The sequence below is a fragment of the Anomalospiza imberbis genome, chromosome 7 (assembly GCF_031753505.1).
Source record: "Anomalospiza imberbis isolate Cuckoo-Finch-1a 21T00152 chromosome 7, ASM3175350v1, whole genome shotgun sequence".
Classification (NCBI taxonomy): Eukaryota; Metazoa; Chordata; class Aves; order Passeriformes; family Viduidae; genus Anomalospiza; species Anomalospiza imberbis.
In genome coordinates this window covers 24,259,428-24,284,607 of record NC_089687.1, presented here as the reverse complement: position 1 = coordinate 24,284,607, position 25,180 = coordinate 24,259,428, and the positions used below count along the sequence as shown (strand labels likewise).

Below are 25,180 nucleotides of genomic sequence, written 5' to 3'. Positions count from 1 at the left end.
CTTGCATTCTCAAGCTTTTCTTCTCTGAGTGATAAGATGGACTAAAAACTTCACATGCTCTGACAAAATCAGTTCTTAATAAAAGACTGATAGTATCAAGAACATGTTGGCTAGCTCCAAAGTTACAAGTGAAAAAGATTGGCATGAAAAAGCACAGAAATACACAGAGATCAATCACTGACATCATTATTGAAGCTTTGTGACTTGTAAGGAAAAAAATACATTTTTAACAGCTGGATGAGAAGTATGGCAAAGAGAAGATAAATCAAAGGATTGACCAGACCATTCTGTGATTCTATAAATATGCATTTTTAAATCTAAAGCTAATGATTCTCATCTTAAAATAAGAGCTGATAAAGAGTACACTGTTCCTCCCTTCCATCCAAGAATATTCATAAAAGCTAAAAAAAAAAAATACTGGAAAAAATCAGTCTGGGTCAACTGCAACTAGAAAACATTAAATGCAAAAAAAGTGGAGCATTGAAAAGATGATCCTAGAATCATAGAATATATTGACTTGGAAGGGACCCACAAGAGTCATCAAAGTCCAAGTCCTGGCCCGGCACAGGACAGCCCCAAGAGTAACACCATGTGCCTGAGACCATTGCCCAAATTCTTCTTGAACTCCACCATGCTTGGAGCTGTGACTTCCATGGGGAGCCTGTTCCAGTGCCCAACAACCCTCTGGGTGAAAAACTTTTTCCTAATATCTAACCTAAAACTCCCATCTTTGAACACTTTAAACTTGCCTGTTTAAACAGAAGCTCCTAGAACAGTAGCAAATCAGACTTGAGCAAAGAATCTTTATTTTTCCTAAGCAGTTGAACTATACAAAGGAATATTCAAGTAATCACCTTGGTTTGGTAAGGATAAAATAAGGAGCCCCTTTGTCCAGGTGCAAAATGAGGCTTCCTCTTACCTGCGAGAGGTTCTGCAGAGAGTTTCTGATGTCATGTAGGACCCTGCGTAGCTGCATCTCCACAGTGGAGGGTGGGTTCATGGCAGGAGAACGATGAGGAACTCCATGCCTTGGAAAGTAGGGACAGCTGAAGGGGGAAAGCATGGCACTGAAGGAAGAGCCAGAGATGCTTGGGACACTGTGGGTGCTGAGCGTCCTCATGTGCTCGCACAGTGGCCTGTCCTGCCACTCGGTGGGGAGGGAATGGAGGGAGCATGTGGACCGGGACATGGCTGCTGGCGTGTGCAGGGGGCAGCTCTGTACCCTGGTGGGACTGAGCTCTTCAGACAGCCTGCTGGGCCCAGCCTGGGGCAGCTCTTTCTTGGAGAACGAAGGCGCAATAAACAGTGTGGATTTGCACACAGGATGGCTGGAGGCTGCCTCATCCTCACTTCTGTCATTCTCAGATGCTGCTTCCTTGTCCTCCTCCATTTGTGTGTACTTGTAGGTGAAAGAAGGAGGACTGCAGAGAGTCTCTTTTCCTGGAGTTAACTGAACATTCACAGAGGACACCACTTTCACTGGATTCAGCAATGCAGTTGGGAGAGACTGAGAGCGCCTTAGAGGATAGCCCGATTCAGCAAACCAGAGTCGCTGCTTCCTCAGAAGATCTTTCGACTTAAGCAGAGTGCACCTGGCCTTGGAGTCAGGTGAGTTGATGATCCTCATCTCAGCTCTTTGCAAGGCAACCTGAACTCTATCCACAGATGATGTGGAGGAGCCATCACCTTCCAGAGACTGCATCGACTTGAGAATATGGTGTGTGTGATACTGAGGAAACTCTAACACTCTGCCTTCCTCCAGCAGGTCTGATTCTTTTTGCTCACTGGAATTGTCTTCCTCTTTAGAGCTGACCTCTCCTTGGACTGTCTCTGATATATGAGATGACTTACTTTCTTGTCCTTGATTTTGTTCAGTTTTACAGTCACTAATTTTTCTGTCTTCGCTCCTTCTGCTATCAGAAGATTCCCCTACCTTTCGTCTCTCTACTTGAGAGATAATATCCTCTTCATCATCATCATAATCCTCCTCCTCCTCATCATCTTCCTCCTCCTCCTCCTCAAACTTATCAAAACAGGGCAGTTCCTTGGCTATCGGTGTCTTCTGTTCCTCACTGTGCGATGTCACAGTTGTTTCACTGTCACAGCTGTCAGCACTGCTTCCCATGCCCTGCAAAGACTCCTGAACCTAGGAAAGATATGAGACAGCAAAGGACTGAACATACTGGAGATTCAACTACTGCCTTCTCAGGAGTCAGGCCCAGAGTCCAAGAATACCTTCATTGGGCATTGGGGTGGGGAGCAGAAAGAATAATGCACTTAGTGTGCAAGAAAAATGGTGAAGGAGAACAAAGAAACCATAGTATCAGATACATTAGGAGTACAATGAAGTATGGCACCAAAAGGAGGTTTTTATTTTCCTAAAGTGAAAATTCTTCACACATTCCTTTGATTTGACAATAAATTCAATATTTTAAGAAGAATAGAAGTGGCAAAAGAGTAAGAGCTAGAAGAATACAATGCTAGTATTTTAGGTAGTGATGACAAACAGATAGCTGGGTCATGGTACAAAGCATTTCCCATTTATGAAGGTTCGCAACAGTGAAATGAAGGGCAGAATTAGGAAATGTATACAGAGAAGTGAGGAGAACTGCAGACTGTAGTGAAAATGTGTTACAGGACAACACCAAGAATGGGAAAGCCAATCTGCCCATAAACTAAGCCTGTTTAAATAAAGAATTGTTAAAGACTGAGAATATCACATTAGGATGTGAATCTCAGTTAAAGACCACATCCGGTACTATTAGCCCTTCCTTCCTTTCTCCCGATACTTCTTCCCCTTTTCATTCTACATCACAGTTTAAACCAGAGCACATAAATGAGGGAGTTGCTAATTTAACAGATAACAAATGGCAGGAAAAGCATCTAACAGAAAGGAAAAAAATAAGAGATCAATTCATTGTAAAGCATATTTTTTAAGCTGGCCTGATTGACTGCTGTATTTACAAGTGCACAAGACATTTCCCTAAGAGTATGTGGTATAAAGTACACTCTTGGAAATTTACCATAATTGATGCATGAACTAGAATTTTTCCCATCTCTACTTTCTGCAGTTCTTGCTGCCATTAGGATATTAATTATTAGTTCCTTCTAAAGAGATTACTTATGATGTTTGTCAGGCAATAGTTCCTTCTCCAACCATCTAGAAGATTTCATCCATGAATGTCACCTTCACAAGTACATACCTAACATGGCACTCACTGACACAGCCACAAATTATTGTGAAAGAATGTGGAGGTCCAGATGGCTTTCAAGTTAAAGGTACTAAATGAGCAAAAGATTATAACGTTTAGGTGAAATCACGTGGGCTACATGTGTGCCTATCTGTGCCCTAATCCTCCATCACATTGTTCAATTATGAGCAAGGCATAAGAACTCGGATGGAGAATTCTGGCTTCTTTGGTAACACGAACTCCCCCTCGCAAAATATCCTATCTCAATGTCAAAATCTCCCTCAGAAATCTTAATTTTGGAAGTCAGAGATGAAAGGCAATATGGTGCAAATTTTGAGTTCTCTCCTGAGCTTCAGAGGAAGCCTATGGAAGCTAGAGTCAATAATTTGACAGTAGATGGCACTAAATTACCATACTTTTAAGAAACAACATATACTCCTCTGTATCCCCTTCATCTTTACACAGGTTCTCTTCTCCAGCTGCCAAGTTCTCATTTTCCCTAGCTGCATCATTCACCCGTATTTTCTGAATTCAGCTCAGCACTTGGTCTGAATTAAGGAGTGAAGGTGGTGGAGGAGAGCCTAGCAATGCCATGGCATAAACCTCATGCAGCCTCAATACACCTTTTCAAAACAGCATAACAGAAAGCAAAAAAATCTCTTCCCTTTACAGCCAACACAGATAAACTCCAGCAATATTCCAGTGAAAGGGTACTTAGCTGCATCATACTTTTGAGTATGCTCTTAAGTGGGATCTTAATCAGGTTGCAACCAACATAAAATTTAGGAGTGACCAATTCTCCTCTAAGTCACCTTCTAACATGCCTGTCAACTTCGGTGTGTTCACAGCTCTGTAGAGAGCTGAACAAGTATGTCAGATGCTTATGCTCTTTGCAGGGACTCGGGATCATTTTTCCCTTTATTCATTATTACTCCCTTTCTTGCTCTTGGAAAGCATTAAGCTGATGTTTAAGGGAGACAAAGACTAACACTGCCTTGGCTTTTATTTTGGTACTCAGTTGAAGAACTACTAAATCAGAAAACCCAGAATTCCAGTACCAAAATGAAAAAGCAACACTGATGGATGAAGAGGGTGAAAAAACTCTTCCTAGTTACTGCCCAACAGCTTTTAAAATGCTTGGTGTGCCACAAGGGAGAAGAAACATATGGTAGCATAAGAAACAGTTCAGTAGATACAAGCTATAGAAATGAAATTGCTGAGGTACCCAGAATCCCATCTATTCCTTTGGGCTGTGGTCTAGATCCCAGGAATATCTGGCCTTGAGAATAGGATCCAACTCAAGGCTTTTCTCTGACTGACTGACAGGCCAATCAAATCATGGCTATTACTGTGTGAATGTTTTAGGAGAACAGCTCTCCAAAATATCAGATACAATGCTGTGCAAGCATGTGTATTGAGCAGACACCCCAACACTAAGCTGGAACAACAGCTTTCCCTAAGACATGAGGTCTCTGGTCAGCATCATAGCAATTTCTGGGACTAAGATCAAAGAAACTGGAACAAGAAAGAGCATGGAAAGTCAAGATCAACTAAAATTAGTCTATCTTCACAGTAAAGCTAGTGTGAAATTGTTTTCATTTTCTGTCAGTTGTTAATTAAAAAAAAAAGAAAAAAGAAAAATATGCAGGGGGCGGGGGAGAGAAGAACAAGGAAAGTGGGAAGGCAAAAATTATAAAAAAATTAAACAATCAGCAGAATAGCTATAATGTTTCAGGACCTTAATCTCTACCCACTATTGAGAGGAACTGACAGTGAGAAAAGATACACCAGTAACAGCAAACAGAACATACAGAATTTAGAGCTTATTCCTGTCCCAAGTTTACCATTAACCTACCACAAAGGCTTTCAAATTTGAACACAGGGACTCGGCAGGTCCAGCTCTGAAAATAATGATTTTATAGGATCTAGACTGACAGTCACAATAGTAGTCAAACATCAACATCCCTCCTACCCTCCCCTACTGTTTCATACTAATCAGGAGTATTTCAACCACAGGATGAGAACCTTACCTGAAGCTGATTGAATGGAGAACAATCTGTAGAGTCCTCTGCGAAGCCACTGCTGTCAGAGTGCTGACTTGCTGTCCTTAACAGCTGATCTGTTTAAAACAACCAAACCCCAACTGTAACTGCTTTACAAATCACAGCCTTTCAAGACCAGTCACATTCAATACAAGCTTTCCTTTTACAGCAAAGTAACATTAAGTGGATAATACAATTGTTTTTCAGATTCCACTTTGAACAAAACAGAGAAGCAACTTGTTTGTTTCAAGCAAAATGTCTCTCACCCAAAGCCCCACTTGTGAAACTTAAAGCAGCAGTGGAAGAGAAACAATTTTTTAAATTTCTCCTTCCTGTGCTGTAGTAAAAAACCTCTGCAGATATTGCCACTGCTGGAGTTTTCCTGTCACAAAATCCCATCACTGATTAATTCACACACAGGCAGTGGAAGAGTTGCTTTTGTGTTGAAAAGTACAGATTTGACACCTCTCCTGATCATGGAGATACTGAAGATCACTGGTCTCCTACCAGCCTCCATCATCCCACCCACCCGATGGGACAGCATCACATGGGCAGAGAGGGCCATGTGGAGGACTCTGCCAACTGCTGGAGAGGGTCCTCCACTGGGCTAGCAGACAAATGCAGGACATCCCTTACACATCAATGGGCAATTTGCCAAAGCCCATTCCCAGTGCTCATTTTATACACAAGAGGTAAGATCCTTCTGCTTGTTCCCTTCTACTCTCATTAGGTAAGCATTAAAATAGCCTAAAGAGGCTCTAAACCCCTAAGTGCTTCCCAGGAGTGATTTCCTCTGGTGCAAGCACTGCACTCACTAAGCAGCTTTGCAGGGAGATCTCAGCAAGCTCTGCAGCACACTATTGCATGTATATTGTTCCTGACTGGGCACAGGAAGCACCCACCAAGTGCACCGTTTACCATATGGCACCAGGAACATTTTACTCAGCCTGAGGTGAGCAACAGCCTTATCTCACCTTTAGATCTCAGCAGAAGTATAAAATCTTGGAGAAGGGAAGTAACTACAGTGGCCTGTAGCCCCAGACCCCTGCCACCTTCTCCTCTTGAGCCCTAGGCAAGAACTTGCTGCTACCTTCCCAAATGCTCAATGCAGAATTTTGCCCCAGTTAAATGTCATCATATAATTAAGCCCAGTTCATAGCTCAATGCATTGGCATGCATTATGAAAACTGTTGGATATTCACAACTAATTTTTTCAGTATTAATTTTGATAAACATTTTACTAACACAGAAATAAGTAAGAGCCTGCACGGCCTGTGAACACCAGTAGAGGCAAACTGCCCACTAAGCTTCTGTATCAGTGATGTCACACAGCTTTTAGGGAGTGCCTTTCAAATTGTGCTGCTGCTCTGTTATCATGGTAGCCACAATATCCTGCGATGATGACAAACAACTTTTCTACCTCAAGACAGACATCCCCACCCAACTCCCAGTAAAGACAATGGAAATTGCTTCCCTGAGAACTGGATCTTATTAGCTGCCCAATTCAATTAGTACAGCTGAAAGACCATGCCATGAACAGCTTGTCACTACAGCTGAAGCTGGGGGAAAGCTGTTACCTTCTTCAAGGTGAATAGTTACCTAAGTTTGTTGCCAAACACTTTGACCTCCTCTTTCCCTTTCCTATCTGGTGAATTTTAATTTAAGAAGAAAAAAAAACACTACTGGTGAAAGCCTTAGCCTCTCTTAGGGAAGAGATCCCCATTAGTTCAGATAAAGCAATTCACCAGTGCATGTGCTAGCATCTGTTTTCATGTGCATGAACTTCATTACTGCTCAACAGAATATTGACCTGCCCTTCTGCTTCCTTCTCAGTCAGTATTTCCTTTTCAGCTATAGAAAGGAAAATTACATCTATATGTTTTCTCAAATCAGTTCCTGGGCTTCTCAAAGACAAAGTACTAAAGTTAAAATCAGTCTTTCAGATAATTTTCTATAGTACTGGTTATTTATGAACATGCTTTGACAGCCTTACAGGTCAGATACCACCAGGCAAGGGATCAGCCCAGAGCAGTCATTCATACTGGCCTCATTTATCCATGGCAAGTGACTGGCACAGTATGAATAGATTCAAACTGCCCTGGTTCAACCTAAGGAGACATCCCCCTTATACAGTTACCCCTTGCCTTCTGTGCTACAGAGCTGCTAGGATTTTTTAACATTTTAAAGCAAATCAGAAGACATTTTCTGAGTAGTCATCTGCTAGCACACCTTACGCTTGTCTTTCACAAGTTCTTAGAGCTCTCCAAACACCACTATGATGCAAATGCAGTAAAAAATTATAAAGAGCTGGAATCTCTACTGAATCAGTAGTGAAATGACAAGGTTTGGTTCTGTAAAGACTGGAAATACCAACTAGTACACTGGGATATACAGATACATAATGGTATCCACCCTCTTGGCAATACTGACCCAGCTATGTAGCCTGTTCTACAGCACCTGGATATCTCTCAGATTCAAGCAAACAAGGGGAAAATAGGAAAACACTTCAAAAAAAGCCACAGAGTTACATTTGACTCTTGACTAAACAGCCTCCTGGCAAAGGAGACTCTTAAGACAAGGAGTTTGCAATGAGATATGACTCCCTTCTCTTCACCTCAAGTGCAGAAAATTCAGCACCAACGATTGGTTTATAGGGGCCAGCCTGGGATCATCCCTTCCCTGTGTAACCCCAGCACAGCATTTGTACCTTCTGCAAAAAGGTACCACTGCACGACACTGACTCTGCCACTCAAAGCTAGCGTCAACACTACACAGTGAAAATCCTCTGAACTACTGGGAGGAAGCCAGGGGCAGGAAAACAACAAAGTGTGGAAGAAGGAACCAGCTACAACAAACAAAACCAGCAGGAACAATCAAACTCCCATCCCAGTTTAACAGAGCACAAATTAAAATGCTTCTTGGATTGTTGTTTTAAACTATATTAAAAAAAAATCAAAGTATATTTAGGTACTGAATATGTGTCAAAAGTGTGCATTGATAAATAAACTAAATATACTGAAAATGTTCTCCACAAAGAACACATGATGAAGAAACAAATCTATGATTTACAAAAGGTGAGAGCAGATTAATCAGAGCATCCCTGTCAGGGAAATTATTAGTTCATCTATTGTAACGTAATAATGAGCTACCAGTGTCAGTCTCACCTCTTCTGAGTCATTCAACTGTTCACAAAGAAGAGGAGAAGAAATATGTGGAAACTGTCTATAAAGTTTTAATATTTGTTTCTTGTACCTGCACTACTGGAAAAGTTCTAATGCACTTTGTATTTTACAAGACAATATTAACATTCCCAACTTAACTATGAGGTATTTCATTATGGGATTAAATATCAGCTGTCCCTTCTTTACATACTGATCACACCATGCACCCCAGCACTAACAAAGCCAGCCCAATAGGGAGTCCTGCTGCAAAAACTGTCTGAGACCCTGGGGATCTCCTTGCATCTGGACAGATAAGCACAGACTCCCACAAATACTAAATCTGTTCCAGATGTTTTCTTCTCACTACCCCATCTCCAATCTCCTGTGGAGCTGCACCCACAGAAAGCTATAAATACAATAATATACTTAGGACACAAAGTGCTGATGATGTGCTTTCTTCCCTTTCAAGGGTTAAATTTGCAAAATCAATAACCACTTTTGACTATCAGCGTAGGATGCCTTAAAAGAGACAGGTCTGTGGCTACTCAAAATTTCACAGAGCCATGTTGATGCCAACAACCAGACATTCATGAATTGCAGTGACTTGAGAATACTTTTTCCTCTAGGCATTGTGCCTGTATTTGTCTTGCTTTTGGGGCATTTTTTGGAATGGAAGGTGCTGCTCTATCATATGTCAGTAAGAATTTTGGTTTTGCATTAACAAACCTTTCTACCAGATAACTTTGCAGTATGCTTTTTTGTAGTGGACATTTAGCAGCACTGTATGTTTGCAAACTAGCAGCTTTGCATTCTTGTGTTCCTAAAACAACTGAGATAAGAAATATGCTTTAATTGCGAGTCTAAGCAATAGCAGACTGTGTTGTTCAACCATAAGACAACAGTCAACCAGACTATTTCAGTAGGAAAGGGAATCTCTTTTTTTTTTTATTTGAATACTTCACTTCTTATTAAAGGCCCTTTTAACATGCCTTGCAAACTGTTGTAAATTTCAGAGAAAGCATCCACAGCCCTCTGTGTACATGTAAAATGACACTGCAAGGCTTATAATAATCTGTACCAAAGAACACCAACCTTACTAATTGACAAAGAAATACCACCACATAAAAAAAGAAGTACAGAAGTATTCCTTCAGGGGAAGTATTCATCTGGAACAAATCTTTAGTTTATGTGTGCTTATGCACCGCAGAGACGAAACCACTGAAAAAGGTGGGTTTGTATAAGGATTGTCAACTGAAATCACATTGCAACAGAGGACCTATGGTTGAATTTCATGCTGATCCCACCGCATGAAATTGCTAGTGAGAGTGGCATTTCACATTCAGACACAATGGCCAGCATTTTTAATAAGTGACCACTAACTTTGGATGCCTTCTAACTTGGTGAACATCCACTCTCTGAGAAAGCAGGCCTCTATGTTTTCTCACGTTGGACAACTTGCAAAAACAAAAGTTGGCTACAGTTTTTTTACATTTTGCGTAAGTTCTCCATCAAATGTTCTCCCTCTTGGCAACTTAACTGAAATCCACACAGAACAAAGTCCTAAATTTTTTCGCATCTTCCAGGTGAAATAAAATGCTGGTCTCAGACTAACTTTTAGCAAATGTGCAGGCATTGATACCCTTGTCAGATAAGTCATAGAAAATCTAGGCAATGCCTGCCTGATAATAAAGGGTCACCACTAATCTGTGCAAAGTGTATTCAGAAATAGGTGGGACACAGTGCCTGGGAAACATGACCAAGCACAGCCTGCTTCTGTCAGACTGAAGTCCCATTGTAACTGTTGGTACCTTTCATCAAGTACACACGGAACCATCTCACTTTTCTTTGTTGTGTGGTGGAAGAAGAGCAGAAAAGATTAATTTTTTTTTTTTCTCCTCCCTGCAGCTCCTGGCTCCTTAACTTGGTTTTCTCTGAAAAGTCCTCCCTGAAGCTGGAGAGGCCAGGCAAACAGGAGACCTGCCCTATGAAGACTGCACCTCTTATCATGCAGTCATGTAAAGCAGGTGGAGGAAGGAGGATGCGTGTAAGAAGGAAGTAGTGGGTACAGTTAGAGATTCAATTTCTGGCAATCCTTAGTGGCCTATGTTTGTAGCAGAGGAAGCTTAGTGAGCATCAGGCTGTGTAGTGCAGAACACTGATGAACAAGTAGCACAAGCTATCACCAATAACCAGGCATTGCCCTCCAACACTTAGTCCAGGGCACGCTCAACCATGTTAATGCAATTCAGCTGACAGTTCACAAGACTGTCAACTCATTTGTGCTAATGCAAATAAGATGATTTCTGTTTATTTAGACAGGTTTTTCTGCCTCTCTTAATTATCTAGAGATGCTATTCATGTTTCACCAAGAAATTGCATGCATCTAAGCACCTCTCTAAGTGCAACAAGCTCTAGTTCGTCTTTAATTAAATGTATCAGCTAGAGAATGGACTTCACTTGCTCACAATGGGCAAAGTAACAATCACAAAATAAATTTAAAAATCAGCTTTATCCCCCTCCCAAGCCATAAAACACATAAATAAGAATTTGAGATGAAAGCACAAGCTAAGTGAACCACAACAGCCAGTGCACAGTGTTCTCCATGGATGGGACACAGTTTCCACGTGGGTGTAGAGACACTAGTTTTCTGTGCAGGCAGCCTGCAGACAGAGCAGTAGTGCATAGGAAAAAGTTGTATGTATCATGCAATTTAGGTTTAAAACAATGTAATTTCAGTTTAAATGGGTATCTTAAATTACATGATCTACTAAGGCAAAAAAAATCCCACACAATCTGAATTAACATTTCAGGCCATCTGAACTATCATCAATTATACAGAAGTGAAAACAGCCAGTGAGGTTATAGGGCTGCTGTCTTGCCTGTAATTTGGCTGCCACTTTGTAGTAATGTTCTGTGATTTAGCTAAAAAAGAAACCCAGATCTTTTTTATTTCTAGAGAGGAAAAGAAAAAAAACAAACTTTAGAAGCTTAAAATATCTGAATCAGCCTTTCAGAGATGGAAGGACACTCAGCAGTCTGCTGTCCTCACAGAAGTTGCAGTCTACTCACCTTTCCTTGACTTGGTCACTGCTAGCTGATGTGTAGCTGAAACATGAGGTAGATCCCCCTCTGTACTCTGGATCTATCAGGAAGAGGAGATGAATATTTTGTCAGGCCAACTGGAATATATTCCTGTGCTTAAGAATACCTAAGCTATACACACTGCACATGCAGGAGGAGGCTCTGGTGGTTTTTTCCTCCAACTGAACAGCCTGTACTGGTTGAAGGAACAAACTGTGATCTCCTTGAACCAACTTTCACCAGGCATTCAGCAATGCTCCTGGAGAGGAACAGTGATCCTTGGGCAGCACCTCCCACGCAGAGCACAGACCTCCCCACTGGTTACCCACTGCACACAAAAGACCTGGAAATCACATCCTGTGACAACACAGAGCTCAGTTCCTCTTTGACAAAACACTAAAATTACTGTGTAACAACACCTCTGACCACCTTTACACTACTGTCTTTTTCCAGTCAGAACCCTTGGCCCTTCCTTTGAATATAAAGAAATACAATACATTTAGAAAAATGTATTGGGAGGTCAGCACACATGGACTGTCATCTGCTGCCCTACCAACTATTTCCTACAAGCCACCAGTCCTCCAGCAGAAGGACCCAGACCCAGCCAGAACCTACTCCAGACTTGACCATGCCGCTACTTGTAGAAATAATTCTTATGTCTTCCAGTAAAGAAAAGGAATCATATTCAGATCCATGCATGTTTCAACTGGGAAATTTGAAACTACATAAAAATGAATCCTTTCACTCAATAACTTTGTGAAACACAGTCTTATTAAGAAAGCAGTTCTCAGGCAAATGTTCAAACAATGAAAAGAATATGTCTAAAATCTCAACAGGGAGGCCTTTGTTTGGTTCAAAACCTAGAAAGTGTTCTCTCTTTTTGCATATGATGCCAAAAAAATCCTAATGGATCACACGCAAGTCTACATGCACAATCCCCCCCCATCCAACTATCCCCAACCCTTCCCTCCAGTGGGCTGCCAGCCCACTTTCAAAATTATCATGCAAATCAACTTAAAAATGTAAAAATCAAGATACTGATGTTGATTAATTATCATGCAAATCAACTTAAAAATGTAAAAATCAAGATACTGATGTTGATAAGCCAAAATTAGTATTTGGCTAAAGTAGAGGTTATATTTGCATTGATCTCATGTGTATAGCAGCCACAAGGGTTCATTTTCTTAGTTACAAAGGTTTTCAGGAGTACTTGGCCTGAACTTTTTACCGTTAGTAAGTGAGCAGCATTACTTTTGCATGATAAACCAAGTGGCTTCTGTTCTTTTAGGAGATGAAGGCTGTACCAAAGGGGTAAATCCTTATTTCATCCAAGTGCAGGGGAGCATAGAAGGCGCTCCCCATTTAAGATTAGGAAAAATTTAGATTGCATTTTTTTAACAAGGAACAGCAAGTAATATACAGACGCTTTAATAAAACTGGCCTTCCAGTAAATGTGTCTTGATTCTCTCAAACCTCCCAGCTTCTGATGGCTAAATTTGCAGCCTTCCAAAAGCTAAGCTTCTTCTCATTTAAATACCATCCACCTCCTGTCCTTGGCAGGGAGAAAGCATTCCAACTGTGTCCTCAGCCCGGTGCAGCTCCTCAAGCACACAGAAGCTCTTTCCCCATCCCTCCAGCCAATACTCATGCTGGTAAGTGACCTTCAGGACTGTCACACCTCAGAAGTGGGTGTTTGGGGGAAATCCTGCCCTGACTCACTCCCACACTAGCTATCTTCACAGCTACAGACTTCCGAAGGGCACGCAAACCTCCAAGGCATTTGTAAGCCTTGGAAAGAACTTCCTTGATATATCTGTCATCTTTCTTATACATAAGAATGCACTCCAAGCCAAACTAGGAAAACAGGGGGAGGAGTTACTGTCACTGTTTCTAGTACAGTTTATTGTTCATTACACCCTGCTTAGAGACTCACAAAAACAAAATCACACTGCCAGGAATTGTTCTAAAATGTCTTCAGCAAAACTGAATCCCTCCCTCCCAGTGAACTGTAGGCAGTTGATAAGTATATACTATATTGCATGAACAAAAAATTCACCACAATTCCATCCCACATCATATGTTGTCTTGCCAAAACAGCTGTGTTTATGCCTGGCATCACTGCACACAGTGTGCAACCAAAACTACGCAAATACACTGCACTTGCACAGAATTCAGCGAGTCTTTACAGCCAACTTACTCTGAAGGAAAAAACCACACCTCTTCTTAATATCCAGACATGCATATAAATGTATATAAAATACATTGTTTCAGTTTTGCCCGAGGGTACCAAAAATGGATTTCTCCTCTGAAATATATGGCAAAATGCATTGCTGCTCAGTCCCATCCAATTGTGCCAATGCAAACATTTTTGTAGCTACACATCAAGCTGTACCAAGAAAATTATCTGGCTGAAAACTAAGCCAGGAAAAAGAAATAGATCAAAATACACTGAGTTTCTTTTCCCCCCTCTTAACTGGACTAATCCTTTGTTCTGGTTCAGTAGATGGCCACACAATATATGGGTAGGACACACTGGAATAAACAAGTGATAGGAAACACAAGAGGCTGGATTACCTTTTTTTTTTGCTTAATGACTGCCTTCAGCTACAACATTATTTGATCTAGTAGAGCTTGTCATGACAATATGACACCAGTCACAGTATCTTCTAAATCATCACTTCACCATTCACTGTAAAATTCTGGGGCTTTTCTATTCACTTGCTTTCTTCATTTCACCAATGAAATCACAATATCCTTCATTTTATGTATCTATTTCAAACAGACGAAAAACTTAAATGCTGAACTTTTAACAGTCATGTTGAAATGTGTCCACAAAAGCATCTACTCATTTAAGAATATTGAGACAGGTCTTACAATTTGAGCTGCAAGTCTATACAAAAATTGCATTCTTGAATCTGTAGGCTAGATGTTTACTAGCCTAATAAACAAATCACTTACAGGAACCTGGGAATTAAAATTTTTCTGGGACAATTATCAATATGAAAATGGATATCTGCATATAGGAAGATGTTAAAAGACATCTAGCACAAACTTTGTAATTAAGCCATTGCCAAAAGTCATGTCACAGCGACCTTCAGTGTGTTAATTTCCAGAGAACAAATAAATCAACTTAGAGTAGATCGTTATCAAAACCGAAAGCTGCACAAGATGAGCACCTCACTCCTCATGAAAGCCCCTCCTCTGTTTCACTGCAACAAAACTCTTGCTTTATTCACAAATGTATCTTTAATCAACATCAATTAATACCCTGAACTTACTTCTAGGCAACAAAAGTTATGATTTCTACTTAACAATTTAAGTAAAGTAAAAACTAAACACCCAAGGTTTTGCTGCATACAAAGCCTAACCTAGATTTACTTACACAGGGAAAACTTCCCAGGAGTTACAGCAGTGATAGCAATTCTTTCTGAATTTGATTTAAAAAAAAAAAAAGAGAACTTTCCCACTGACTTAGGAACAGTCAGCAGCACCGAGTTTCTTCATTAAGAGGATCAATTAGAGCAGCCTGCAACTGCTGAGAAAGCACAACACTCAGAGAATTTAAAGTATTCCTGGAGAAAACACTGTCAACTGCACAGGAGGGAACATTCCTGTGCTGGCAGACAGGGAGTTATGTAAACTGTATGCACAAAGAAAGTCACATATCTTCACCCACCTCTTCCATCTCAAAGGAGTCCTTCTGCTGCAGCATTAGGTTCATTATGGACGGGTTGGCGAGGGGAGTGCAGGGGTCTCTACCTGGCGATGCCGTGGACAGTCTCTGTGTCAGCACACTGCTGTCGGAGGTGCTGGAACTGCTGCTGAGCCCTGGCGAGTCCAAAAGACCAGGTTCTTCGCAAGGTCTATCCTGGGCACCGGCCAACCTGCCACCCTGCCCATCTGCTGGAGGCACAGAACCCTCTTGTGCAGCAGGGAGGTGCGCAGGTCTCTCTGCGTTTGCAGCCTTTGTCTGGCTGCCAGCTATCTCCTCCTTTACAGTGGCCAAAAAAGAGGGACAGTCTTTCTTTTTAGGATATTTTGGCAATTTAGATTCATTTTTAACATCATTTTCCTCACTCCCTACTTCAGCTGGACTTTTCCCTTTTTCAACAGGCGAAGGACTTGTGGAGCTGCTGCCATCAGCTTGCTGTGTGCCACACAGATTGAGTTTTGACAAGGTCTTCATTAACCGACTGGCTGTGTTGCTGCGATTCAGAGGGGGAGGGCTGGATGCCTCTTTGCTGGAAGACACTGAATTCATACTACCAATTTTCTGCAAAGGAGTCCCAGAGACTTGAGAATACAAAGAAGAAAAAGCATTGGCCACAGTAGTAAGCACTTCAATCTGACGAAAACGACCTGCACAGGAACAAAACACAAGGCATATGTGAAGAGGGAATTTTGATCATAATCTCTGCCCAACCCCACAAACCTCCTCCTACTTTTATCAGGGGCCTCTGAGGCTGAATGAACACTTCCTAGGCCTGTAACATGAAAGTTATACCCTACTATGGAAAAAAAAAGAATCTTTACGAAATGCACAAGAACAGCATGCAAAGTTCTCCTGAATTAAATCAGTGGCATACGTGTATGAATGCAAGTTTATTTACAAAATGCTAGAAAGGAAGTGTTACTCACATTGCTCTCTCCAGCTACAACTAGACAAGGACAGCAATGCTCTCATTTAAGCACCGCTCATTACTGATCCAACAAAGCTCTTGTCCAAGTCCATAGAAATACTGCCCCAGATTTCAACAATGACAAAAATAGGTCACTGCCACCCAGAAAAAAAGTCCCACCCAGGGACTGAAGAACACCAGAAACAGAGGGATGTTGCTATTTTTTTCAGTGCTCTAAAGCTGCAACAGAAGAAAAGATGAGCACGATACAAACCAGAATGCAGCATATCTTACAGGATGCCTTTTATTTCCCTCCCCCACTACAAACCCTTCCAAGCATCCCAAGGAGTACCACCCTGGTGGTCACCTCTTGCCTATTTAAGACCAAGCAAGAGTTTTATTATGAATTCTGAATGGGATGTTGCCTTTAGGCTTTAACAGAGTTTTGCCAGAATATTAGATGCACACCTCTTTTGGGGTTGTTTACATAGTTAATAAACTCATAAATAAACTGTGCTTCAAAAACATACTTACTTGTTAAAGCAAAACTTGGATTTTCCACTTCCATGCGCTGTATTTGGGCATTCAAAAACACTTTGATATCTATCCCTCTGGCAAATGATGATGAATTAAAAAATCTCGCTGGAATTTTTGAAGCAATATCTGGTTCATCTCTTCCAAACCCAAGGTTATAGAGCACTTCTTCAGGATCTTCCTCATAAAGCTCCAGTAATTCAGAAACACTAGACAAATGAAAGATGTTAACCATCTACATGTCTCCTTTTAAGATCCAGTCCCTTCTATCAAACTGCTAACTCAGCCCAGTAACCACTTCAGTATATTGAGCTTTTGACTCCTACGGCTCAGACTAGTTTTGGAAATAATTGTGGAGATCTCTGCATCTAAAGTTTTCATTCCCATCATAAGAGCCATTGGTCCAGACACATCACAGATCAAATCCCATAATTTCTAAAATCAGTCCTATTCTGCAGAGCTCAGATTTTAAAATACCATTAAAAGTTCAGGTATTTTTAATGTTTAGGTCCATTTGTTAGCATTTACTGAAAACCACAACAAAAGACAAACAGAAGTTTTCCAAGCAGCCACATGAAAATTCCCTTCTCAGCTACTAAATGCAGCAATGCACATAAAACAAGACACGTCCATTTAACTGAGAAACAGACCTTTTAAGCATAGTTTTACCTTGAAACAGTTGCGCTGCTTTTTCCCGAGCCGGTAGAGTTCATACTTCTCCCCTTCTGATGGAACTGCAGCCTCCTGTCCTTTGCCAGTACACCATTGCTGTCAACACAAACAGAAAGGACCCCTGCGATAAACTTCTTTTGTTCAGGGACTTGATTCTCTGTCTCACTGGAGAGCTAACCCGCCAGCACTGCCGAATTTCTCTTTTCCCCCTCAGTGTTATCTGGATTATATTATCCATGTCATTTATTGAAATACAGAAACAAAAGCAAACCCTGGGCCACCTCAGTAAAAATGTACACAGACGGTATGACTTCGAACACAAATGCGAGCTGAGAAAACAACCCCTGATCTGCCCTTGCTGCCCCACCCTCCCTGTTCCCACCCTCCTCCAGTAAGGAAGCCCAGCCTCGGGTGAGCTGTCTTTGCCCTGCCTTTTCCTGCCTCCCCTGGGCCACTGCCTCCTCCAGCAGGACCACCTCTCCATGCAAGGCCATCCTCTCCACGCCTCGGGTACCCTGCTCACCCCAGCTGCCACCTGCCTGGACCTGGCTGGGGGAGCTGAAGAGGCTCCGGGCACGGGGAAATGAAGCAAGACGAGCTCCAGCCCACACTGCTGGCTAGTCTCTTTCCCAATCCCAAACTATTTCTTCCCTGCATCTGGAGAAACTGCCTGAGCATTAGGTGGTATCATGGGTTCAAACATACTTTTCCTGTTGATCTCTCTGAGGAACAAACTGTTCCCCCCCCAAACAGCCACCAAGAAACCAAGGGTGGCAGAGGATTCACCTAAGAGTGTATGTATATTTATTTATGGAGCCCAACTCAGGAGGAATAGAGAGGATGCTTTCCACAGGCACTGTGCAGTACTCACTGAAGTCTCAGTGGGATTTTAGTTTCAGCACATTTTATTTAGAAGCTCTAACCATCTCTCCTATCTGAAAGTCTTTTTTCCCCGCTCCCAAAAGACATCTGCTGTGACAGGCAAAACTAATTTTCCCTTGAAATTTCTGAAACAGTGAGCAATCAGTGAGGCAAAGAAGGTTAATTATGCTACATTGCTAAGATTTTTCATTTCTCTGTTTTCCTCCTGCTACTCCAAAATCTATGTCAAGTCTGCTGAAATACTATAAAATCTTAATTTTTTTTTCTGCACCTCCTAATGACTCTGTGTTATCTGGATCACTTCCTTCACTCTCATGTAAACAGACAAGAGCAGAAGAGCTTTAGCTCTGTGGAAGCCCCCATGACTTCCACTACCCATTCTCCCCCCTGCCCTTCAGTACAAATATTCCTCTGAAGTAAACAAACACAAAAAAAAGATGTTTACCATGTTTCTGCTTGGGCATCACTCCGTAGATGATTAGCTGCAGAGAAAGAAGAAGTTATATCCAGACCTCTTCAGAACTACACTCCTCACAATCAGTATGAAGAAGCAGACAGTGAGCACATTTACCAACAGTCCTGCATAAACCAGATTTTACTTCTTCTATATAAATGTGACTGTCAAGGGTTTCTAGTATATGGCTGATATAAAAATGATCTGGTTTATTAAAGCTCTGTTTAAAATTAAGTCTCATATGGACACACGCTTACATACTGTCATTAATCTTATTACTTGAAATTTAAATTATGATAAGCTGGTAATTGTTATAGAAACCATTTATTGCTTTGCAACTGAAGACAAGATTACCAGCTGCAGGGCTGTTCCTGGGTGGGAAGGGGAGGAGGACAAGCAAGCATGCAAAGACTGCCCCAGTTGAGAAAGTAAAGAATATAAGAAAGGCAGCTGGCCCCACAGCCATTTGCTGAGACTATTTGTTCATCTTTTCATCAGCAAAGTGGGGCAGGACCCTGGCTGCCTGAGCTGTGCAACACATGGACCAGAGCTCAGTGAAGCACTTGGTGCTGATGGGGCCAACAGACATTGATAGGGCAGGAGGGATAGTTGGCAGGGCTCAGAGTTGATAGCCTCAGGAGACAGGCTGTCTGCCAGGTACCAAACACCTGGTCACCAGGCTGACAGGGAAGTCAGCACTTTCCACAGCTGGATCACAGGGGAATGTTACAGGCAGCATTATTCTTTCAGAACTGAACTTCAGACTTAAAATATGGGCTCCCCAAAGAGGCAACTCAGCATTAACAACTTGCCCCAAGAGACAGGCAAGAAGCATGTGCCTGTTATAGCAGCCCTCAGAATCAGCTATGAAAAGAGTGATGTCACACACTGCCAGGAAAACCCTGCATCTCGACCCGCTGTGCCAGGAGGGTAAAGTCAGCAACCATGAGTAAAACGTGGAAACCTCTCAATCTCTCTCATTTCAGAGGCATCACAAAGAAATGTATGCAAAGGAAAGTATGCGAAACACAGATTCCACATCTCTTCTTTTTAATATTCTTGCCTATAATATGAATGTAAGCCTATCTGTAAGGATTATCCAGTGACTAAGCTGAACAGCTGAACCATGGGTTTTACCAGCTCAGCAGTGGGCTGGGGTTACAGGTCCCTGCCCAATGCCCTCTGTACCATCCACACAGGGCTCTGGCTTGCATCTGGACTCAGGCAGCCACGGCTGCACAAGGGCAGGCCATTCATCCCAGCCTCAAAGGGGCTGTCTGTCTGGCAGGGCACGCAGCCCTGCTCCAAGCTGCTCTGTTGTCCCCTTGTTCTAGGATGGGAAGCAAAGCCCAGCAGAAACATCCACATCGTTACCCAGAAAAATCAACCAGCAATTCTAGTACTGGGATCTTTTCATCTGAACAAGCTAAATCATGCTAAAGACCCATAAAAACCAGAAGTCCTTGGAAACTATAAGGAGAAAAATTGAATAGAAAAAAGTGACATGATGTACTAAAATACACTAATTATTGTGTTCTTGGTCATAAGCTCAGACCCTTGGATTATCATTACACAGAAATTTTTCCTATGAAATCTTTGTACTGCAGGCAATCTAACAAGTGGAAAAGACTGTCAATAGGAAAATTTAATCCTACTTCATCTACTGCAATAGGAGACTCATTTACTGCTTTTCCATCAATATCAGATCAAGATCATTACCAGATAAACTTTTCTCCTTAGAAGTCTTAAATCTTTAAAAATTAAAGATATTTCCTTCCTCCAGGCCTTATCCCACTCTGACACTACTGGCAAGACCAATGTGGAAGAAAAAGGCTTTCTATTACACCAGTTCTGGCACTTAGCAAAAGCTGCAATTCAAAAACATTAAAAGCTAAACTGGGAGATTTGCCTTTTTTTTTTAACACTGAAAGCAGTTAATGTCTTATATCCCCTGTCCTACAGATAACCCCGGGAGCTGGTTTATGAGACTTTTTCTGCTATTTTACAAGATGCTGCTGTTAGAACAGAATCCACCTTGCTTTTGCTAGCTGGTTTATGGACACTTCTGATCTATGAACATCAAGGCTAGAAGTCTTTTTCACAAAGTTTACGGGGAACACCCACATCTCCTTCCCCTTAAAAAAGGGAAGAGAAAGAAAAGGCAAGCAGCTAGCAACAGAAGAGTCTATATTGTGGTTGATCAAGATACTTACTCAGCTTTGGTGCTTTTCACTTTTAAAAGCACTTAACAGATTTGCCTCTTGGCTGACAGAATTTCATTCCTCCTTTCAGAAGCCCACACATGCCACTCCCAAGGGATTCAGTGGAAGTGGAGCATGCCTGGCTGCCAAGAGTAACCCATAGACAAGAGCAAGTAGGAGAAATCATTTTCTCACAGCCTTGGTAAGTGCTCCAGGCTGTCCTGTCATCATGGGTATTAAAATGAGAGGGCAGAAGCAAATTGAGGGCTGCCTCTGACCTTTGGGTCAGAGACCCACAGTGTTTAACTCTAGCAATAATCTAAGTAACTTCAAAAAGCAAATCTTCCTGTATTTTTTGTGTGCTTCATCCTGATTTTCTAGCCAATGCTGTCCTTCAAAATAAAAATCAGATGACTGAGTATAATTTTTTTGGCTAGAAAAAGAGTCATAATCTGCCACACCCACCTTCAGCTCCCAGGGATAAGTCATCTTCAAAACTTCCTCCATTTCTCACCAGCATGCCTGAAAACATACAGTTAGCAGCTCAACAACTACAATGCTCCAATGTTTTCCTTCCAGCTGCTTATCTAAAAATATTAGCAGGACACTTAATTTGATACAAGAAGTAACTAGACTTTATTTACAATCCCTGCATTACTCATGCATTTAAAATGCATTAAGAAGCAAGAAGTTACATTTCAGAACACAGCAAAATGATTTGAAATGGAACAACTACAACACTGCTTTGGTTTTGCACTCAGAAACACCTCCAAGTCCACGTGTAAGCAAATTAACTTCAAGTGGGAACCTGGAGGTACCACTCAGCCTTCTGTGCCTTCGGCTGTTGCATTATCTATCCTCCAGACATCTTACCAGGAGAATCCAGAGTCTGAGTCCAGCTGGGGCATTCCCCTCTCACCTTCCTGTACCAGATTAGGAGCTAAAGCGAAGACTCCAGGCACAGCAAGTAATTCTTCTTCACCCTGTCACTACCTGCACATTCCCACTGTACTTTGAACTTTGGTATTCAGACGTGCTTGGATAGTAAAATGTTCAGGTGTGGCAACCACAGTTATTAGAGGCAGAGACTGCCTAATGCTCTCCAGTTTGAAGACAAAATCACCTCCCTGTTTTGCACATCTGGAAGGTTTTTTAGAGCTTACTAAGATCTCCAGAAAGACTTATTCAGGTTCCTTTCCCCCTTCTTCAGTTTCTCAGACACAATTGCTCCGCCGTGAGAATAACTTTGCAACACTGACCCGGCTTTGGTTTGCTACTAAAGACACCAGGTCTCACATGAATGTCCTTGAAAACACAGTTTCCAGCAAAAGAGATTTCAATAGGTAAAATCCTTCCTTACCCTTCAATAGAGGATTGCTTTGCTCATCCAGGGAGGCTCCCAGAGGCGTTCTGAAACCACAGAAGAGATTAACACTACTTAAAAAACTTGCTGCTTCATGTCCTTCCTTACAGCATGTAACAAGCTTGTGATAGCAGCAGTTGTCCCTCCCTCCCTCCTTCCCTCCCTCCGCCCCCAGAAAGCACAAACATCTGATGACTGGCAATAACTTCCTAAACAATCCCCAGCCCTCTAAATAAATACACCTTGCAGAGAAAAACAACAAAACATAATAACTGCAAAGCTCAAATACTTTCAGGGGCAGCAGTCCCTGCTGAGGAAAATCAGGGACTTCTCAGCAAAACACCCAGAAAAAACAAGCATGAATTTTTGAATGGATTAATTCAAGCCCATTTATGCAGCAAAAACTGTTGCCATTTTTCTACACATTTAAAACTTCTTGGAGAGAGGAGTGAAAAGTTGTATTTGATGATCAGGAAGAACCAAGATAAAAAAGTCTTGACAGCTATGTTAGCTGTCTCTTGCCAGTTCTGATGCTTTACAGGCTGTTCACACTAGTTCTTTTTTGGATGATCCCTCCCATAGTTGTTGCCTGAAGGGCAGGGGATTTGCTGAACCTCATGGTGCTTTAAAGGAGCAGCAGAAGCCTCACAAATGACAGGTCCAATCCCACTCCGGGTTCACACTGTATTTGTTGACACTAACTAGATGTTTGCACATCTTGTCTCTCAGACATGTTTAACCAAAGTCTTGTCACTTCTAAGCAGCACAGCATTAACTTTCAAAGCTCAAAACAAATTCAGAAATATAATACTCATAAAGAAGGGAAAAGCAGATGATTTATGCACCTACATTATGTATGTTTCATTTGGATTTTTAATTAGACAAACACATAAACCTGCCTGAAGACCTGAAAGAAACAGTGCTCTGATACAGTTTTTGTTTTGGTGCCATAGCCAAATTAAGCAAGGAAAGTTTGCATCTGCTTTCTAACAGACCTTACACTTCACAACCTTATTTTTCTTTCCCCTCTGAACAGAGCTCTCTCCAGATGCAGCCAGCTGATACGGAGCAAGATCACTTCAACACGCCTTCTGCAAAGCAAAGCAAAGCAAAGCAAAGCAAAGCAAAGCAAAGCAAAGCAAAGCCCCGCCGTGGTGGGACTCCAAGGCAAACAGCCAGAGCATCCAGGTGCATTAGCACTTTCCAGGTGACAGGACACACTCTGCCGAGGCTCACATCTCCTGCGTTTCTCGATGTCTGTCCAGTCAGAGTCTAAAAAACTTGGGCTATATTGCCTAAACCTGTCAGGCTACAAGAAGCCTTGTGTTCTCAGATAATAACTGTGCTGGATGTTTACTCCCTGGCTCTGATGGGTGCACTCCCAACCTTCTCCCTCTCCTTCCCTGGTGGCTGCTCCCATGGCTCTATGTTTTTGATGTAGAAACTTGCTGGCATTGACTTTGACAGCCAAGGTCAGTGCTGCATGCAGTGGCTGGCAGAAAGCAGTAAAAGCATCCATCAAAGCTGGCATTTTCCTTTCGAAATTAAGTCTGTCACCATTACAGCACATTAGCAGCTACCAGAAAAGCATCCTTGTCAACCACCCCTTGCTGCCCTACCTGCACGGGTGCACACAGCTGCCATACACCCCCTGCCTTTGAAAAACTTGCTCTTAAGAACTAGGCAAAACATGAGTTTAAACAATGGAGAAATACACACAAAAATCCTTGTGGACAACAGCACGGATAGCTCTGCCTTTCTGCATCAGGCTGTTTTCCACCAGCGAGGCCCATGGTTCTGTCTCAGAACAGCCCTGTGCACTTGGGAATGTTAGGGCTGGGGGACCCTGCCCCTTGCTGTGCCCTCAGGATGGGGTGTCCCTGCCTCACACAGCCTCAAGGCTTCCTCTCATCCCAGAGCTCTGTTTGTTCAGCCACCAGTTGTGGTCGGGTGGGCTCTCAGAACAAGACAAGGGTTTTGCACTGTGCTGTGGAAGTGTTTAAACCTCAGCTTTTAAAACCTTATCTGGGCAGAAGCCATGTTTATTTTAAACTTGAAGCAAAAAATTTCTTCTTTCTGAGGCATTTCAAGAACTTACTTCCTGCATATCTACAGGAGATGGCTCCTAGATACCTCCCACATCCCCTGTATTACTGGCAGAGTTTAAATATATTCAATCAAAATAGTACACGTCATCATAATAGTTGACAAAAAAAATTCTTTTTATCTATCACTGTAATGCAAACACTTGTGCTTCAACTTTTATGAGCTTTCTTATTATGTCAAAATGCCTTTTCAAAGTACTGGGGAAAGAGAAAAAGAGGCCTTTTTCAAAAGCATGCTATTCCCAAAATGTGAATGAACCAGCGACTTTGAGTAACATCTGACATTTTTTTATGCCTCCATAATTTTTAACACAGTATGATAAATACTTGCTTTTTTTGCTTTTGGGGTTTGCTGCCAGTTATTTCTTTACAAAAAGCCCAAAACAACAAAATGGGTATCTATCAAGGTAAATAACATGGGAAATTAGGAACCCTCCTCTCCTCTACAGCAGATGTAAAACAGAGATGCCAAGTAATAAAAGCCCCAAACCACTAACATAAATATCAAAGGACAGCTAGTAATTCTTTTTATCCATAGTAGAACACTACTGATGCCTTTATAAACAAACAAATGAATAAAACGTATAAGCAGATCTATTTATGCAGTGGGTTGATATTAAGGTTTTTTGTGCTGCTGCCAACTCAGACCAGAAAATGAGATTTTAAAAGTACCAATTTTCTTCTGATTTCACAAACTCATACAGAATCTCAGAAGATGTGAAGGATTACTTTTAGAAAACATGTAACAGAGAAAATATTGTATTCAGTAACTTAATCTTCATTTGTGGCAATAGCTACATGGTAACTTGTTATGGAGCTAACTTGTAAGAATAAGGCTGTGCCATGAACCAGAATAGAAGCTCTGTTTGTGTATG

General features: G+C 41.7%; 1 protein-coding gene across 1 annotated transcript in view; it reads right to left on the bottom strand.

The window, feature by feature from the left end:
* ITPRID2 (ITPR interacting domain containing 2) overlaps window positions 1–18,664 on the bottom strand; it is a 31,156-nt gene extending 12,492 nt beyond the window's left edge. The window contains exons 1-7 of the mRNA XM_068196034.1: window positions 18,628–18,664; window positions 17,298–17,396; window positions 16,629–16,837; window positions 15,152–15,834; window positions 11,464–11,536; window positions 5,222–5,310; window positions 920–2,146 (exon numbers count right to left, since the gene is read on the bottom strand). Of these exons, the coding sequence (XP_068052135.1) occupies window positions 920–2,146; window positions 5,222–5,310; window positions 11,464–11,536; window positions 15,152–15,834; window positions 16,629–16,837; window positions 17,298–17,341 (2,325 nt within the window). The 5' untranslated portion in view covers window positions 17,342–17,396; window positions 18,628–18,664. The remainder of the gene's footprint in view (window positions 1–919; window positions 2,147–5,221; window positions 5,311–11,463; window positions 11,537–15,151; window positions 15,835–16,628; window positions 16,838–17,297; window positions 17,397–18,627) is intronic.
* Between the last annotated feature and the right edge of the window lie 6,516 nt (window positions 18,665–25,180).